Genomic DNA, 18,987 nt, shown 5'->3' with positions numbered 1-18,987 from the left:
CGTACTGTGCGATGTCTGAGAGAAGTCTAGAATGGATTCAGTGGTAGAAGTATCATTCTAATATACTCTCTTGCAAGTAATAATGTCGATGAGATGAGGTATACAGTGAAGGACTTGCGGATTTAATTCCGGGTGATCGATGCTATAGATGCTCCACCCGTTGATTGTCCGCTGGGTTTACGGAATTAGAGTTAATGTGGGCGGAGCCCAACAACGAATGACAATCCAGCCAATGGGGTTTACCAACCTGAGGCATGCACAAGGGTCCGATCGACCGGATTCACGTGCGAGACAGTGACCGATGAGGCAGGTATGACTCGTCACGGGCGCCGACATAGGAGTTCGTCACCCAAGCAAAAAATGAAGGATCGTAAGATCTCCTTTATGGAAAAAAAAATATTTTCTAACCCATCTGAACTCACCTATTTTTGTTGTCATACCCTTCTAAGATACCCCGGTCGGAGTTTTATTGCTTCGGACTCTTCTTACTTGTCCTCAATTGCTCCGAGATATTAATACCTGCCCCTCTACCCCTCGCAGCATTTATCAATTGATCTCTGCAAATCTCCCCCGCCGCCCAATATGTCTGTGAGTCAATTCTCCGCCACGATCATATCAATTGCCTGAACAGTTACTCAATCCATTGCACAGTTCTTCATTGAAAACCCTAATGTAGGGGATACCAATCATTTGGAGGACTCGAGAAGTAAGTCAATCTCCTGATTACGCATTATGAATTCGCGGATGGTCGATCGCTAAACGGACGCAGTTCGAGGATACAACCCTCTGACACCCCCCAACCTTCTCCAACATGAGATTGCGATGACAGAGACCTCCAGACAGACGGTATTGCAAGCCCGTCAAGAGGCTAGCGCAGTTGTTCATGGTACCGACACCGACAAGCGCCGTTTGCTGGTCGTAGTGGGACCCTGCTCGATTCACGATCCCGAAATGGCCCTTGAATACTGTGACCGTCTCTTAAAACTCAAGGAGAAATACAAGGATGAGCTTTTGATTGTCATGCGCGCCTACCTGGAGAAGCCCCGTACCACCGTTGGCTGGAAGGGTCTCATCAACGACCCCGATATCGACAACAGCTTCAAGATCAACAAGGGTCTGCGTACCTCTCGCCAACTTTTCGTCGACCTGACCAACAAGGGCATGCCCATTGCTAGCGAGATGCTGGACACCATCTCCCCGCAGTTCCTGGCTGACTGTCTCTCCGTTGGTGCGGTTGGCGCGCGGACAACTGAGTCCCAGGTCCACCGTGAGCTGGCTTCTGGTCTTTCCTTCCCCGTTGGATTCAAGAACGGCACCGATGGATCTTTGGATGTTGCAGTGGATGCCATTGGCTCGGTGAAGCACCCCCACCACTTCCTCTCCGTCACGAAGCCCGGTGTTGTCTCTATCGTCGGCACCGTGGGTAACCCCGACTGCTTCGTCATCCTCCGTGGTGGAAAGAAGGGCCCCAACTACGATGCTCAGAGCATCGCTGAGGCCAAGGCCAAACTTTCTGCGCAGGGCATGGAGCCCCGTCTCATGGTGGACTGCAGCCATGGTAACTCGCAGAAGAACCATAAGAACCAGCCCAAGGTGGCTGCTGTGCTCGCGGAGCAGATCGCTGCGGGTGAGACCGCGATCATGGGTGTCATGATTGAGAGCAACATCAATGAGGGTATACTTTCCATTTACTTTACGAGTGTTGGAATCCTATTGCTAATTGTTGTCTTACAGGTAACCAGAAGGTCCCGCCTGAGGGCAAGGCCGGTCTCAAGTACGGTGTCAGTATCACCGATGCTTGTATCCACTGGGAGGACACGGAAGCTGTGCTCGAGAACCTCGCCCAGGCCGTCCGTACTCGGAAGGAGAAACTGGCCAACTAGATCCACGCAAAAAAAAAAACTAAAACTTTCGACTTAATCTTTTCAACTGCTTGATTGTCCGAGCAAAGCTTATATTTTGAGCCATAATCTTCCGGTGTTGGAAAATGGGTTGGGCCATGATAGCGTTCTGTGAATAAAAGTACGATTCGGTTTCAATACAGGGGATGTATTTTACCATTGAACCAACACTCTTCCACTGTAAATCAACCACGACTCCATCGGCCCCGCAAGAATAAGCATAATTAGTCTGACGATCCCGGATGCTAAGTGCCCAAGATTACTCCTGGGATACCCTAGAAACCAAAACAACCACCTTATACTCCATACTCTCCACTCCATCCTTGCACAATTCCCCTATGTACAAAACTCCACATATCTCAACGCCATAGCAATGGCCACACACCCCTATTATCCTCCCACAGCGGAGATCCTTAACTACATCCCCAACGACAAAGGAACGCTCGAACTAGTCTTGATCTTCGCCCTCACCTGCACCATATTACTAACTATAACTTATAAACTAGTCCTCACCAAACGCCCCCAAATCTTTAAATCTGACCTCCTAACCATTCTCTGGTTTGTCCTCTGTACGTACACCCTAACACCCCAAACTTAACCTAACCCAAAATTAAAAAAAAAGGGGGGAACAGGCGGCTTCATCCACCTTTCCTAGAAGGCTACTGTACTCTGCGTTTTCATCCGGGGGTATAGAGTCCTGGATGTGTGCTTTTCTAGTAGCATGGTTCTGTAGATGTACTTGACGAAATATGGAGATTTTAAAACAATATTTTCTATGGTTAAGCATATTTGTGTTCTGTAGTATAAATGTTAATAGTAGCAAATAGCATATTGATAGCTATCATTCCTGTCTATCAGTGTAGTAGTAAGTGTAAATAGAGTCCAAGAAGCAAATTAAACCAGTCTTCACAAAATTGTATCGAGCTGACTATATACATCCCTTCCAAAGGAAACAGACACATTTGTGCTAGTTATTTTAAGAATAAGCATATTTGCTCTCTATCAATGTGTCGCCTGATTCTGGGATATTGAAGTCGATAATGCGCGCAGCGAAAGATATCCGCCGTTTGGTGGCTGCATTGGTGGTGATAGTCTGGTGAATATTCTGGGAACTAGATGTATTATCCCCCTCACGCATCGCATCGTGAAGTCGGTAAGTGGTAGGCTTTTGTCCACCGAAATCTTCTAATGTCTCGATATGCTTTCGTTTGCGCGACGATAATGAAGATGGCAAGTTGGTATCACTTCTCGTGACCATCTCCACTGAAGCGACGCTGCCATCGGCTCCAATGCACGACGACTTGTACGGGATATCGGCGGCTTGCTGGGCGCTAGACGTGAGGGTGTCTACGTCAAAGATGTTCATTTCACCCGATGCACCGAACGCCCAAACTCGAGCGCTACCATAGGCAGTTTGCAGAGCCAACTCGACCACGTTGTCCATCCGCCCAATTTCCTTTCCATAGATTTTGAATGGCCACATCATAGCTGTTGACCTGTAGCTCACACTAAGGAGGAATTCCCAGTCACCGTTCTGGTTCGGGGCGAGACTTCCACGACCCTTTAGCGACCTCTCGCTGTCGAGAAACCAGTCTCGTGCTAGATCACTATCACCCATGACATTATCTCCTTGTCTTTCACGTTCCCTTCGAACCACATTGAAGACATCCAGTGGAACGGAGTATAAGACAATCCGGTCCCGATAGGTAGCTACCACTCGCAGACCCCAATCCAAGTCCGAACCGGCTGCGAAGATAGTAGGCGCTAATCCTTGTTTTGCAGCTTCCAACGGGCTTTTTCCAAACGGTGGGATACAGATAAGAGCCCTCGTCAGACTGGTAGGACCACCGAAAGGAGCATCGGAACCTATACAAAGCAGACTAGTGCGCGGTTCGATGAACAGGAAATGTAGGCCATCGTTGATAGGAACAGCTCGGTAGTGGTGGCAATGAGTAGCCCTCACTAACCCGAGATTGCTAGTTTCTCCGGAACTCCATTGAGCGAAAGATTGGATATCGGCCAGAAGATGGAAAGAGCAAGCCGAACGCAGTTCACTAGGCTGTATATTGTGGCATATACAACCTGGTAATCCCGGACCAGCAAGGGATGAGATGAGCCGCAGCTCTGTAGGCGTCTCGGATCGATGAGGCAGGAAGTGCAGGATTTCCGATGGCTGCGACATAGCAAGACGTTTTTTATTTTCTTGCTTCGTCTTTTTGTCAATCCAACGTAGCTCAATACTAGAACTAGAGCCGAATGCCACGCATTGGCGTCCGGGACAGACCGACACACTGCGCGGTAGGTCTTCAGGAGAACATATGTCTTGATAGTAAGAAAGGGAGGTAATTTCCATGGGTTGTATAGAGCCATCCAATATATCAGAGGTGAAACCAGCGGATTCGAAGGTATTAGGTCGAGCAGCGCCAGAAGGTACTAAGTCGCACATCAACCCTGAACGGTTACGGAGTAGCGCCGCAATTACAAATCTGGGCGTACTAGTATCAATCGTAGCAGACATCACTTCAGCAGGACAAGCAATGCTTGTAATCGGTGCAACATCCGCATTTTTATTCGCAGATGAAGGGAGGGAGTTCTCATGGTTCCGGCTAAGCAGATGATAAACGTAGATTTTGCATCCCGTAGTTACTAGTAAATAATTGCCACAGTGACTGACATGGAACTTGGATACGGCTGCGGTACCATTCTGATGGCCGCTAAAATTCGTGGAAAACGAATATGATGACGCCTCTGTGGAATTGTGCTCTGGGGATAGTTTCATAAAGTTAACGACCGCTGTTGTTAAGAAGCCGGCCTTCTCCACGTTCACCTTTCGACCGGATAGGATACATTCTGTGGCGAAACGCCGGCTCATCTTCCACATAGTGCTCTCTTTGTAGTGTTCTGAATAACGACGTTGCATCTGGCAGTCCCGCTGCCAGGTATTCCACCAGCCCGCTCGTCTGAGCATGCTTTCCAGAAGTCGCTCATTTAGGCTCACTTTCATCCATTGAGAGCACGTCCGTCGAGCATTATCAAAATCACGAGGGCTCAGCAAGAAGAATATCTGCAGCAAAATTTCAGGCGGTACAATATTTGCGGCAGGGCGAGAAACGGGCATTGCCTTGTCAATGGTTCGAGACCAAGATCTGCAGGTTAGGCGTAAAGAGTGACGGGTTTCACGAGAGATAAAATCGAGCAACCTTCTAGTCACGATTCGCGGAAATATAGGCCCCTGTGAGACACTCTGGGGTTTGAGACTATTTTCTGGCCTCCAATCAGAGCAAAATACCGAATCCATATGCGAAGCATTCATTGAGCCTGATGCAATTCTATCGACGGCGCGAGCATCACCGTGGAAGCCATTCCCAGACATCAAATGAGGGGCCATCTCTGACAGAGCTAATAACGATGCTTTGATGGCTTGTAATGCAAGAAGCTCTAAGCACTTTCGCCGGGATGTATAGATGCGTGCAGTTTAAATGAACGAAAATAGTTCCAACACCACTGGCGTCTGAGTGGAAGTAAAGACGAATGATACTTAGAAGTAGAAAAATAAGACTACCCCTGCGCCAAGGGTTTGGAAACTATATCAAATCAGTTAAGGTCGGCTTTCACCGTGACCAGCGACCGAGCTGCTCCTTTGAAGTTTGCTCGCCGATGATCATGCGCTATCAACTGCGGACCTGCACCGTTGGCCAGCTATGCCAGGTTTTCGTTATGGCTAGCGCTTCTTTTCTAATCCATAGGTGTACAATTCTTTCCAAACGAGCTACACACGAAGTAGGCAATGAATGCACTAATACAAGAGGAGTAAGGAGAAAATGCCGGATTGTCTTATAGCTGTGGACAAAACGGGAAACCGAGGAATGTATGGAAGAGAGCCGTTGACAACTCAGGACACCTAAAGGAAAGCCATAAGGATTCTATTCCATTTTTTATCGTCTCCTGAGACTCCAGGGGTGGAATTTATATCCCCCGTAATAGCCGTCTTGACGTCGATATAGGGTGCATCCTCCGGCATTGAACCTCCTCAACCAAGAGCGGCGACGAAGAGTGGGCCAAATATTGCGGAAGCTCCACATAGTTGACGAATGTGATGAGAACTCCGCAACAGTCAGCCATAGCGAGGGGCGAGGGAGCAGAACCTTTCTGCGTGATTATGGATTGGGTTCATGAAGATTGCCATCGCCCATGGAAGCTTGCGAGGATAAGCCGGCGGTGCCGCTGACTGAGCGCTGTAGCGAGTGGAGATGAACAGACTCCGTGAACGAGTCAGAAGTTAGAACATCGACGGCATTCCGGGGCGGAGAAGCAAAGCGAAGATCTTAAGCGGGTCTCATAAGAATGGCGACAATTCTCGAGCTGTCGACTGTTGATCTCTTGTGTAAGGCTGCACGATGATGAAGCCGTTGCATATCTCACTTGGCATTCACGGAAGTAATCGTAATGTGAGGAAATAGTCGATCTTCTTCCTCATGGTTCTATTTCAAAGTAGCTCTACTTCAACTCATGAATAGAATAAGAACAAGAAAGTCGATCGCAACCACGCGCCAATCAACGTGAGGGGCGCCACACAACGTCATCGGCGGATGCAGTAAATCGGTCTTTTAACTACTAGTAATCTACAGCATAAAGAAGGGGATATGTAGAATTCCACAATCTAAATTAATTTATATATAAAGAAAATAATAAGTGCAACATTGAAAAACTGTACGTAATGAATGTATAAGCATTATCCGACATTGTACAAAAAAAATAAAAAAAAAAACCTAAAGATGCATCAACTGTTGAATATACATTCTCACTCCTAACAGTAATAATCAGGTATTGGTGATTGACCTGTGAGCGGTAAATTTAAATAGATGCAGGCGTATATGGTGGGTTAATAGGCAGGGAAGTATAAGCAAAACAAGAACAAGACATAGGTGATATTAATAGTAGGTGGGCATGGCATGGCATCGTATATCATAATATACTGGGGGCATTGGAAGCATTGATATTAACAAAGGGTATAATATCTATGATGAATGAAAATAAGAAAAGCAAATAATAGCGAGTAGTGGAAGGGACGCAGGAAGAAAGAGATGAGACGGGGGTTGTAGACTGATTGGATACCCTGGACCACGCAAAGCATGGGCCGGTGTTTCATGTATTTCATATAGACCCAGGGCATTCGCCAACGCTGCGGCCTGGAAGCCAGGCGCCATCGAGAGGCATAATGAGGCTGGGATTGACATACTTGTTCAGCCTGACTTCTACTCCGTGCCTACCGATTTGGATTGGTAGGGCGTCACGGTCGAGGCCGGATGGAGAAGAAAAGGTTGACGGTGAAGGGGAAGAATTTCCACCGCCCTCACGATCAATACTCTTCAAAGCAATGAATTTCATCAGTGGCTCATAACTCCGAGAGAAGAAATAGCTGAACCACACCGTTGCACCCAAGAGGGGCACAAGGATCAAGGAACGTGTGATAGCTTTGCGCAGTGCAAACACGCCTATCATCGCGACTTGAAACACCATCAAGCCTACCAGAACTCGACTGCATATCATTGGCCATGCACGCCCGGTAGAATGCTGCTGATGGTCCATCGCATACAGGAGCTGGTACTTGTAAATGAAGTTCCCGATGGCAAAGTACACCAGTCCAAACAGACAGATTAACCAAGAGCTCGGGAAAACACTATAAACCACGCATATGATTAAGATGAGGATTGTCTGTGGGATCGAATACCCGTAACTGAAAGTAGGTGGCGTAGATAGTTCGGCATACTCTCGTGGTGTTTTCGCCTTGAAGAAATTGATGGGATACATTGCAACGCTTCCAAACTCCAACAGCCGGAAGGGAAACATGCCCACACCTTGCAGAATTATAAGATTGATGTAAAATGGTGCAAAGTTTTCAAGCGAGTTGGCCAGCGCAAATGCAATGGTTGTGGCATCCTGAAACGCATCGCGAAGATGCTTGAACAGTTCGTAGAATGTCGTTGCCGTTCCGAAGACCGTGAAAACAAGAAAAAGGTTGAAGAAAGAGAAGAAGAAGTTTTTGGAAATGACGGATAATTCAACATCGCCACGCGATGTCATTCCCTGAAGGTTTGAGAGCCCTAATTGGACAAAAAGTTAGCACATTATCCATGACTAGTTTTCAGTTGGCCTGGCTTACAGTTATATAGATAAGGGACAGCAACAGTCATCAGCGAGAGAACCAAAGTTGGAAGACCGGTTTGGACGAGGGACTTCGCAATGGGGTTGCGAGCCAGCGCCTCGGCTAGTTGTGGGAACACCTTGTGTAGCGTCTCCAGTTCGAGAAGATACGCTAGAGGCACGAGGAGTACGGACCAGAACACGGTTAAGAAGCCAATAGCTCCCGTGATGGACCAGGATTGCATCATTCGTCGTGAACGCGGCAAGTATGTGTTCTTCCACACGACATCAGCCGGCGCCGGCGCCAACCGGGCAAGCAACTGCATAGGATGAGGATCGAGGATAGCTTGAACCACCATCTGGGATGCAAAGATGGACTCCATGGTCACAAATGCTAGTTCGGTAGGGGGGTACTGCTTTAGGCGCGCCACTCTGATCTCTTCATCAATCCTTCGCAACTTTTCTTCATAATAGTCTATCGCATCAACGTTCTTGTACCGTAGCTTTAACGGTCCGTACCATAAGCGAATTGTAGGACGTCGGTGCGCATAGTCCGCAATGTGGTCTCGTCCACTCTCTGAAAGAAGCTGTATGCGCTCGCTGTCATCCTCAGAGAACAAGCTCGAACCACGCGGCTGATGATGTGTCAGCGGCAACGTGCTATCATCTTCGGTCTGTCGTTTGTATCCGAGGTGCTTAGTCCACGCTCGTTCAAGATTCCGTAGTATTTGCAATCGCTCGTCGACGAGGCGGTCTAATTCGCGCCAATCCCGGCATAAAGTGACATTCTCAACTTTTCCAACCTGAAGGCCCTCCACGAATTCAATAATCTTCTCTTCAGATGCCATGTCCTGGGGGATACCTGAAAGGCGGATAGTCCGGTCGGTGGTGCTAGTCTGACTGCCGAGATACTTCTGTCTGATACGAATGATTTTGTTCGTCTCCTGAAGTAGCATATAGACCGCTAGTCCGCTGAATATATATGTGAATACCACGTACATCCACAAATAGTCTGGGTCAGTCACGGGCATCTTGTCCTTGTTCCCACCGAGAGCATTATCATTGTTGTCATCCCAGCCGGGGATCCCCCTTTTCCCGGTATACTTGTAATGAATCGGAAGTATGATAACTACGGCGAACATGAAGACGGCTGACAAAAATCGGATCGCAAACTTGAAAAACGACAATAACTACATCATCGGACGTTAGTGTTGGTGCTTGTTTGTCTCACTTGTACATGGAATGGAATGAAACTTACAACGAACGCATCTAAGCCAGCAGAGTGTAATACTTCCTCTTCAGTTATCCTGTAGAGCACTGGTATCCATCCAAAAAAGCTATCAGGAAGCTCCGGTAAGTGCGAAGCTGCGCAACGTTGTCGTCTTCGTGCGGCGTACAGCTCCGTCCATTTCGGTCGCAGGACCTACACAAAATAGCTTCGTTAGGAATCATTGCATGTATAACTCATGAGATGCGAGGCATACACAGAAAGACAAGAAGGCACTTAGTCCCAATGTTAAACTAATGATGAGCTGGGTATAGAGATCACGTTGCCCTTTTGCTTGGTCGCCCCATGTTGGCTCATGCCCGCCCCCAAACTTGTCATTTTTAACTGCAGCCGTTATTATGGCTGCCGCAGCAGACTCTGTCACAGACATGTGTTGAAGAGTAAGGTCCCGTTGTGATGTCTCTTGGGCGACACAGTTTTCGTCAATGCATATGGGAAGCGTTCGGCACTTTCACGGTAAAGATGCGCAAGCCAAAACAACTGACGTCAGGGTGGGTTATCGCGTGATGGACACACCGCGTCGCAGGCCAGATAACCTTCTTTATATGAGATCTGTCCTAGTAAGTTTCGCAACTGAGAGACGCTTCCGTCTAATACCTCAGAAAAGTGTGCGGTAAATTCTGCGGACTTAATTGTGCTCAAACTTCAATAAGCTCTTTGGCGATTCCAAAAACGGTAAGTCAAAAAGATGAGTTGTGCAAACGGCTGACTAAGCCGGAAGTTATGCTTCCTTGGGCAAGCACCATGCAGTTGTACACAGTATGATAACAAACCCATGAAGATATTAGACAAGAAAAAAGAGATATATTAATTCTACGGCAAGTCATATCTTCAACGAACACCTTGCACTAGTATATATGTGTATACCCATCTATAATTCCATTGCTCAATGAAAAACCTCGCTTCTACGCTGTTTTCGAGGCATATCTTGAAGCATCGTAGTAAAGATCTAACAAGCACCCCGCCGACCATGCTTGCGTGGGCGACTGTCATTAATGAATGCATCGTTAGCAGTCCGGGTCATGCTTATACTCGAAAGGGAAAGGGATAATATACCGAGTCAGAGCAGTGTGCACCGGCTTTATTTGTCAACTCTGTGAGGCCTTTCCAAGGGCTTTCTCTGAGTGCTCGCTTGCACCCTTCTAAGCGACGAGTGACCTGCTGATAAGTTTCTGTCTGTCCTTCTGGCGTTGTCCTGCGAGCTAGGTCAAAGTGCAAGAAGGCACGAAGGAAGTATCCTCGCTGCCACACCCATTCGGGCCCCTGATGATAGTTTCTTCCCTTGGAAGTGGTAAAGTCCGTAGAGTCCTCTGAGTTGTTATAGTTGGGACGATAGTTGAGATCAGATGGGTCGAGAGTAGCCATACCAACGGGGCCAAGAAGAACTGTGTCCGCAAGGGCAAGCGCTGTTAGAGCCTTGGAGGGATCAAAGAGATCCGGCGACACTGTCATAGCAATGGGAAAGTTGGACCGAAGTTGGTAGTCTTCATAGGGCTTGCTGGATTTATATAAATCCTTGTAGATACCACGGCGGTTGACAACCTTTGTATCAACATCATATCGCCTGTCTTCATTGGGACTCACGGGAATGTAATAGCAACGCTCGAAGTTGTTCTTAATTTTGGCAGCCCAATCTCCGAACGTGACTGATTTGCCATCCCCAATATCTACTCCTTCGTGCGGGTAAAGTCCCCGTTCATATAAAGTTCCAACCCAAGTCAAAGCACTGTAGAGAAGCCCAGTGATTTCAATGGCTGCGCCATCTCGAGGTGTGCCAGGAAATCCTTTGTTCCCGGCTTTCTCACTTTCCCCCATCTTGTCTTGCCAGGTCCCACAATTGAATTGGCTACCTCCAAATAGCAGACCTGTCTCCCAGTCAACATTGACATCGATTTGAAAACCCTCAGGCTTCATTTGCATATCGAGCTCAGGGCCAGCGTTATACTCTCGGAATGACAGTCCTTGGGCATGTCGTTGAAGAACCTCCTGGATGACCTCCGTTATTGTTGAATGCTGAGAATACGCACGAGGATCGTCGAAGGGGAACCATGTATCATCGTACGGCAGGAACCTCCTGGAAACTTTCTCGCCGAGGAGCTCTATACCATTTGGAACCATTGTGGTGTAATCTTGAATGGCCTGGAGAAAGAACCATACAGAATCTCGAGAATTGTAACGAGGAAGCTTTCCGCTGCTCAATAGATTAGGGATCATCCCATGTTTGAGGACGCTAGCAAATGCGAGAATATGCTCTTTGGCATCATCAAACCGGCCAGTACAGAGAAGCAAGCCTCGAAGAGATATGAAAACGTCTCTACCCCAACATCTAGCCCAGTCCACAGCAAAATGGGGAAGACCAGCCGCAAGGCTTGATACTCTTTTCGTAGGCCATAGGGATGCGGATTTTACGTAACCAGTTTGTTGGACGCTGACCATGCCTAGTTGATGAACAAATTCTTGTCCCTTCTGTATACTCCCTCCAAGAAGCCGGATGCCCTGCTTCCAGGCAGCGTTGTACGCGACTTGGAGAATAATGGCAAAATACCGCGGTAGGAGAAAGCTGGGTAGCTCACGAACGGCATTGAATTTGTCCCGTAGCCAGGATGCCGGATCGTTCAGAGCATTGTATCCGTCTTTTTGTGCCACCTTCTCCAAACGGTCTATGATATAATCAAGGGCCCACTGGCCTTGCCGGAGATGATCACAGAGCGGATGTCCCAGTTCGTTGTATCGAATGATGTTCTCCAGAACGCTCCACCATCCCTGAAGACCTGCATAAACCAACGGCCCATAATTGGGTATAGCATATACTCCATCCTGACCGTCACTAGAATCCCTTTCTTCGGCTTCACAGCGGTAGAGTACAAAATTAAGGTCAACCAGACTGAGTTTTGAGAATGCCTGATCTGCACCTTCAGTAATGTAACGGTCCAGCCCTGTGGAATGCTCGGCTGTCGGGATGGACGTTTCGAAGAGAGCAATTGACCCCGCCACGAAGGATTCTAAAACAGAAATGATGGTATCATCCCCGCGTTCCTCTACCTTAATTGCGTTAGTCTCTCGGACTGCGCTAGGCAATCCCCGTAAGTAGTCTTTATCGGCCAAGACTTCTGCTCTGGCGTTTTCCCCGGATTCAACTTCCAACCTCCATGCCCCAAGTGGTTTGACTCGTGTCCCGGTGAGATGAGTTGGTGCTAGGATGGGATGACCATCCCGGTCGGGGAAAGAAGTATGTGCAATCAAGAATATACCCTTTCGTGTCTTTGGGTGAACTCTATGAACAGTTATATATTCTCCATCATGGTGAATATGTGTCTCATCGTATCCATCAGCTCCCATCATAGTGTGAAGCTCATTCAGGATCTTCTTGATACTCCCGATGCCACCGTCAGAACCCAGCTCCCCCTTCGAGGGTCCTGAAAACGCTGAGGAATACAGCCGTGTCTCGTGGACGAGATCAACCAACTTTGGATATACTTCATCATAGCCCATGACGCTGCCAATAGCCGAGGCGCACATCGAAACTAATGCAGCATTAGGTAATGTATCTACCGCTGTTCGCTTTTGGGCCGGCATCTCGTTATCGTGTGTACAATCCATGAAGAGTGCTTGGACAGGACACGGGCGTATGTGAGAGATAGCTTCTTCCTGATTATCAGTGCCTGCAGAGGCTATAGCATGGCTGCTCCCTGCAGTGGGCAAGTCAAGGTCAAAACTGCCAATAGGGCGTCCTCCATGGCGGTGTACAAGACGACTTAGTTCACCAGTGCTCCAGGCCTGCATGGCCTCCCGGATGAGTGCGTTGATGCCTAGTCGCTTGACAAAAACATAATCAGCTTCTTCGGAGCCCGTGAAGAGCTCAGCGAAAACCGTCAAATTGGGTCGAACTTTTCGTGCCTCATCCAGCAGGTACTCTGCGATCCCCAACGGCGTTGAGTGACAATTGTCAATCCGAAATCCCGAAAAATACTTAGCCATCAAACGAGTGTATTTAGTCATGAACTCCCAAAGAAATGGACTGTCCTCAGGGCAGTTGCCATATCTTAGCTTCACACAATCACCCCACACAATTACTTCCCGTCGCAAATAGGCTTTCGAGTCCGGTCCAGCGTTATCCCGCAACGCGTCGGCATTCCATATCCACCCATTATTCACAAGTGCAAGTGCCGTCGACTTGTGCTGCTTAGTAATTTCGTTGACGGGCAGTCTTGTGAAATATGTCTCAATAAGTGGGCTCTCTTTAGTAACAGGACCAAGCTTGGGACCATGATCATCTATTCTCAGGTATTTGATGCGATTGAAGACTTGTTCCATTATTTCGGATACGTCTGCATCGTATTCTGTGTAAAAAGGCAGATTCACCTCATCGAGCAATTGAGTGAATCTACTCTCTGCTTCATCATGGTTGGAACCTGCAGGACCAAGCAGCGCAGTTAAAATGGCCGCACCGAGGTGGTCATCAACTGCCCGAGTAAACCTTCCAAGTATCCTTTTGGACGTTGGTATCGCGTGCTCACGGATGAAGCTCGCCTGCTCTTTAAACCTTAGGTTTTTGAAGCCTTTGAGAGCAAACCGTGACCATTGATCGCTTTCCAAATCGATCTCTGGAGACTTGGTCCAGTTGTCAACGATCCTTCGAGTGTCCGCTTTAACATTAACCACATAGTACTCCCATAGCCTCAAGTCGCCTATGACCTGTTCACGGAGTACGTTCATCACAACAATCAGGTCGTCAGCAGTCTTGAATTCCGTTGGAAGACCCAAAGTTTGGAGGTCTTCCCCGAACTGTAATAAAGCAGTGTCTAGTTCCAATGCTGCCTCAAGCCATGGTGCTGTCTCGACACTATAACCAGCCTCAGGGTGCTCCTCAAGCCATTTGCTGTTATTAGCAGTGTGGTTCCATACAACATCCGTTAGCGACAGGAGCCCGTGATTTTCTTCCATATTCTTAACCATTTGATTTACATCATCCTCCCCGTTGGGGAATAGAGCCTCATCAAACTCTAGTTGATCAAAAATACTGTAGGGCGAATTCGAGGCTCCGCGTTTCATCAAGGGCGTAAAATGAACCATATTGTAGTTGCGCTGGCTGATTCCATTCAAATGATTCTCCCAATCCGTTGGGTATCTACCCATGAACTTAGAGATCACGGAGAATATTGAGAGAGCATTGAGAGGAAGGTCACGGCCACCAAGAGTTAGTCTCGGTGCAACATCAATGTAATGTGTTGGGGTCTTGACCGGTTCGGACGTCTCAACCGGAGCAACGGAGAAGTCCGGAAGCGGGGAGTAGGCAGTGTAAAACGCGAAAGATCCTGGAGAAGTGATTGGAATATCGATCTGGATGTTCTTATTGAAGTCTGGATGTAACCTATCTCTGCGTCAATAACTGAAAAGCCAATAAGCCAGAAAAGAGAGGGATCGCGTTACCTAAAACTCCGGAATACCGAGCGATTGAAGGGCTTCCCATCCTCAGGGATATTCACCCACAACCTTCCTTCCCTGCAGATCGAGCTGCTCCCCTCGACCACGAAGCGAAGAAAGTACGGAGGACTGGTGGGAGGAGGAAGGTAGATATAACCCCCGGGCACGTCTGGGGAGCCATCGTCTCTCAATGGCAGCAGATAAACCTGGCGTGGAACAGGCATTGTTATTGCCGGTTTGTTCGTACAGCTGATCAGGGTATCCAGAGGAAAGGCTGTGACGTGACCCTGGATGCTTGACCCCAGTTGAGTGCGGGGATAAATAAGAAAGTATCGGCCCGGCCGATGGAGCTGTTGGTGATCGGTAGATTTACGCTGATCCAGCCGATGTGCAGGAGAACGAAGGGTGGAATATTGAGGGAGGAAGAAAACAAAAATCAAACACGGACAAAAGCAAACAAAGCCAGCTTTTCAAGTTCGTCATTTATGTTCCTGGGCGCATTTGAACCCCGCAGGAGGTCTGACATCATGGGAAGGTGCAAAGGCCTCGACCGCAGAAGTAACCTTGGACCTCCGTACTAACGTGTCCAAGGAACCCAATTTTAGTAGCAGAAGTCAATCCGGCAAAGCCAAAACACACGATCAGAACAGATCTTTTTTGCATCAGAAGAAATAACATAAATCTGAGAATTGCTCTATGGTCACTAGTCTATGTGCGTTTATAATATCCATACCCAAAAAAAACATGAGAAAGACCTACCGACAAGTCCCAAGACGTAAATAAATATAAAAACAAATATTTTTGTGAGCAGACATCATCGCATCCTGCCACCTCACAATTTGGCCAAGACTGCCTGGCTCGCGCCACCACCATTCACTCCTTGCGATTCATGCGAAACAGATTCCGGCTTGCTGTAATGAAAAGAAAACAGATACCCGTGAATTAATAACCGAAATGAGAAATCATGGGAGACAAAGCATCAGGTCATATTTACCGCTCAATATAAGAAGGGATATCCTCAACAGACATAGTGCCTTCTAGGATTCCTACGACAAATTAGTGACATCTCCCCAACACACAAAAAGATTGGCACTTACTATAGACGGCCGTTAACAAGGGGTATTCCTCTTCAACGCCTTGGTTCTTCAAGAATTTATTCACTTCAATCGCAGTCAAAGTGCCCTGAAGCTTCTGGCCGTTGAGCTCCGTCTCTTCGACCTTTCCGATCGGCTGCTTTCTTTCAATGCTCAGCTTGGCGCAACGGAAATTGCGACCACCGCTGCAGCTAGTGATCAAGTCCGCAACACCAGCACTCTCCTCGGTGAATGTCCGAGTGTTGATGGTCGCGCCGAAGAACATTTCACCGAACTTGACCATCTCCAACAGGCCGACTCGCATGACGGCAGCTTTGGCGTTGTCACCCCATCCCATGCCTTCAACCCAACCTGCGGCAATGGCGACGACATTTTTGAGCGCACCACCAAGGGAAACGCCTGCAACGTCACTCACCACACTGATATGGAAGTAAGGACGGTGGAAAAGTGTCTTCAGGACAGCATGGTCAATGGGAGGATATTCGGAGGGTAACGCCTGCAGTTTAACCTGAGATAGTTGTCCCGAAACGTCCTTGTGCGTGAAGTGAACCACATCCACTGTCGACGAGGAAGGCGAGCGATTAGGCGAGGGGGCTTTCGAATCTAGATGGGGAGGATCGTAAGCAATGCTTGACTCAGACCACTTCTCCTGTGCAACCTCGCTGGCGATATTTGCACCGGAGAGCGCGCCACAGTAGATCCCAAGAATCTTGCCGATGGTTTCTGAGAAAAGACTGATCCCATCCTCCCGCACATCGACACCCTTGATACAAGAGATACCACGCGCATATGGCAGGATCTTGCCCTTGATCTGCTCACAAGTCTTGATAATGAACTGATGAGGCAAATTGAAAACAAGGATGGTGCTGTCCTTAACGGAGTCCTCCAACGAGGGATTGGCGTGCAAATTTGTAGGAAGGTTAATTCCTGGTAAATACTTGACGTTCTCATGTGTTTTATTGATGATCTCTGTTAATTTCTGGGAACCCTGGCATAAGGGCGAAGATGGGTTATAGTGAGGGGATGTCTTTGGAACTTCCACGTTCTCTTCAAAAACCCACATCTGAACATCTTTTTCGAAGATGGCAGGGTTGCTAGCGGTATTTTCAGCGACGATCTTGGCAATTGCGGTGCCCCTTTCAAATGTCAGCGCTGTCTTATCCCAGTTACCGTTATCTCTGAGCGCACTTACCAGTTTCCTGAGCCGATCACCGTGACCTTGTGTTTGCGCTGGTACGGGGTAAGAAAGCTCATTTTGGCAATGTCGTCCACAGATATAGTATATAGACGTGAAAATGAACAAGAAATGAGCCGAGTTGAGGTTGGTCTGGAGAACTTTAAAGCCTTTGAGTAGACTAGAGCCGACGAAAATGGAGTGGAGAGTGTCTCTTGCTGGGGAAAAACCGGGGACCGAGGTTGATCAATCGCAGTGGCAATTGAACGAAGGCAAGTCCGGCGAGATAAAAGATGTACTGGGGACAGCATCCACGTAGTGCTGCGAATGAGACACGAAAACTGTCACCAGAACTCTCGATGTGGTTCGCTGATGTAAGTGGAAGACGATAAGGCGGGTTGAATACCCGTGAATGTGGATCTTTTCGTCCCGAGAAATTCGGAGAAAGAACGAGGGATTTTAGGAAAAACAAAAAAAAAATGGCGATCAGGTTCGGTGAGTGATCGGATGTGTCACACTAACAAATTAGTTTGGTGCTTTGACTCCCGGCCAACTTCTAGTCTACGGAGTATGTACCACGGGAAGTCCTCACTTCTTGATCTCAATAACCTAGAGGGATAGGGATACCAAAGAAGGAAAAACCTCCTCTTAGTCGGTAAGTAGTCACGTTGGCGGTGAGGTCAGGGGCTGCCAGGGACATGGATTAGCTAGCTTTCAGGCTAATCCAGAATAGGTTTAGGAGCACGCACCCATCGGAACCAGTGGCAGAATTATTATCGTGAATTCTCGGAGAGCCCGGCGATTTGATCAACTTTTTCGGCACCAGCGTTAGAAACCCATAATGGTAAGCCATCTTACCTCTCACATGAAAATTCGAGCTTTCTGACATCTGCGAAGGCTCCTGTTAGATCAACCAAGAAGCAGTCCGCTGCGAAAATGCCGGCTTCAGGGAAAGGCGCTCTTCCCTCGACAAAGTCTAGTCTTTTCAATGATGATTTTCGGACATCTAAGAAAGACAAGCGTCAGATTAAACATGCTGCTCTAATGTCCAAAATAGAGAAGAACTCTCAAAAGACTACCAAACGTCGACGAGCGTCAAAGAAACTCGTTGCAAACCTTGAATCGCTTGCCGATGCCCTTCCAGAAACCGAGGTTGAAATAAATGATCCCAGCAGTCAGGTGAATGTCATTAAACAGAAAACGCTGAAGCATAAACCTGGCGCTATGAAGCGTAGGCAGCGATTGGAACAAACAGAAAGGGATCGCTTTGCAAAGAACATGGCACAGATGTCGACAATCGAGGCGACTACTACACCAAATACAGCATCGGACAACCAGGCAGGCTCTGTGTCGAACCGTTGGGCCGCATTGCGCAGTTTTATCTCGCAAACGATGGAGCAGCAACCCGTGTTCAAGGCAACGAAGTGAAAGTCCCGGCCTCCAAGTAGTTCACTCACCCCCTCTTTGAGGAACCAAACTCATATGTCTCGACAACAAGCCCTCCTTGCCTACGTCAAATCTACCGCCAGTATTACTCGCAGCGACTGTACGTGGCAAGTAATAGTGATCTAACCGCTAAGACGGTATGTTGAATACGGTCCAGGAGTGTGTCACCTAAATATCGCTCCTCTTCTGTTTATGGCGTTGGAGGCCTTCAAAAAGAGACCATACGCGATTTACTAGGCCGGGCTTAGACTCTTATACCAGCTGCCAAGTTTAAGAAGTACGATGGGAGCAAAGAATGGATACTAGGCCTACGCCGCAGAATGTCGATATTCTTACTTCCAGATGACCTAGGGCTTTGCAGTCTTTGCGGCTTCGTGGAAGTTTAATGTCTTACACCGCTAGCAAACCCCCATTTCATAGATTCCAAATAATGAACGAGATACTTTAGATAAGTTACCATAGCATGTTTATATGTAGTCTCCAGCTGTGAGCGGATAGCGTCGGCGGATAAGTATC

At 47.9% G+C, this 18,987-nt stretch overlaps 6 protein-coding genes across 6 annotated transcripts; 2 read left to right on the top strand and 4 right to left on the bottom strand.

Annotated features, from left to right (window-relative positions):
* Positions 1–377: 377 nt before the first annotated feature.
* Positions 378–2,090, top strand: BDV27DRAFT_121750 (3-deoxy-7-phosphoheptulonate synthase). The gene is made up of 4 exons (XM_032065444.1): positions 378–588; positions 652–706; positions 770–1,675; positions 1,735–2,090. The coding sequence occupies exons 1-4, from the start codon at positions 583–585 to the stop codon at positions 1,881–1,883; spliced, it is 1,116 nt and encodes a 371-aa protein (XP_031931920.1). The 5' UTR covers positions 378–582; the 3' UTR covers positions 1,884–2,090.
* Positions 2,091–2,781: 691 nt separating this feature from the next.
* On the bottom strand, positions 2,782–4,196 carry BDV27DRAFT_121748 (uncharacterized protein). Its single transcript, XM_032065443.1, has one exon. The coding sequence runs from the start codon at positions 4,081–4,083 to the stop codon at positions 2,878–2,880; it is 1,206 nt and encodes a 401-aa protein (XP_031931919.1). The 5' UTR covers positions 4,084–4,196; the 3' UTR covers positions 2,782–2,877.
* Positions 4,197–6,572: 2,376 nt separating this feature from the next.
* Positions 6,573–9,918, bottom strand: BDV27DRAFT_121745 (putative DUF221 domain protein). Its single transcript, XM_032065442.1, has 4 exons — positions 9,530–9,918; positions 9,304–9,468; positions 8,065–9,235; positions 6,573–8,005 (listed from the first exon to the last, which is right to left on the bottom strand). Exons 1-4 carry the CDS (start codon positions 9,701–9,703, stop codon positions 7,056–7,058), a joined length of 2,460 nt encoding a protein of 819 aa, XP_031931918.1. The 5' UTR covers positions 9,704–9,918; the 3' UTR covers positions 6,573–7,055.
* A 42-nt stretch (positions 9,919–9,960) lies between these two features.
* Positions 9,961–15,303, bottom strand: BDV27DRAFT_30320 (putative glycogen debranching enzyme Gdb1). The gene is made up of 3 exons (XM_032076274.1): positions 14,764–15,303; positions 10,390–14,704; positions 9,961–10,319 (listed from the first exon to the last, which is right to left on the bottom strand). The coding sequence occupies exons 1-3, from the start codon at positions 14,979–14,981 to the stop codon at positions 10,239–10,241; spliced, it is 4,614 nt and encodes a 1,537-aa protein (XP_031931917.1). The 5' UTR covers positions 14,982–15,303; the 3' UTR covers positions 9,961–10,238.
* Positions 15,304–15,412: 109 nt separating this feature from the next.
* Positions 15,413–17,836, bottom strand: BDV27DRAFT_121737 (glycerol-3-phosphate dehydrogenase family protein). The gene is made up of 4 exons (XM_032065441.1): positions 17,761–17,836; positions 17,044–17,682; positions 15,855–16,987; positions 15,413–15,803 (listed from the first exon to the last, which is right to left on the bottom strand). The coding sequence occupies exons 2-4, from the start codon at positions 17,334–17,336 to the stop codon at positions 15,748–15,750; spliced, it is 1,482 nt and encodes a 493-aa protein (XP_031931916.1). The 5' UTR covers positions 17,337–17,682; positions 17,761–17,836; the 3' UTR covers positions 15,413–15,747.
* On the top strand, positions 17,837–18,920 carry BDV27DRAFT_121735 (FAM207/SLX9 family protein). Its single transcript, XM_032065440.1, has 2 exons — positions 17,837–17,869; positions 17,923–18,920. The coding sequence occupies exons 1-2, from the start codon at positions 17,867–17,869 to the stop codon at positions 18,451–18,453; spliced, it is 534 nt and encodes a 177-aa protein (XP_031931915.1). The 5' UTR covers positions 17,837–17,866; the 3' UTR covers positions 18,454–18,920.
* Positions 18,921–18,987: the final 67 nt, after the last annotated feature.

Source organism: Aspergillus caelatus (assembly GCF_009193585.1).
Source record: "Aspergillus caelatus strain CBS 763.97 unplaced genomic scaffold BDV27scaffold_18, whole genome shotgun sequence".
In the NCBI taxonomy this organism is placed as follows: Eukaryota; Fungi; Ascomycota; class Eurotiomycetes; order Eurotiales; family Aspergillaceae; genus Aspergillus; species Aspergillus caelatus.
This window is presented reverse-complemented; position numbering and strand designations above follow the sequence as displayed.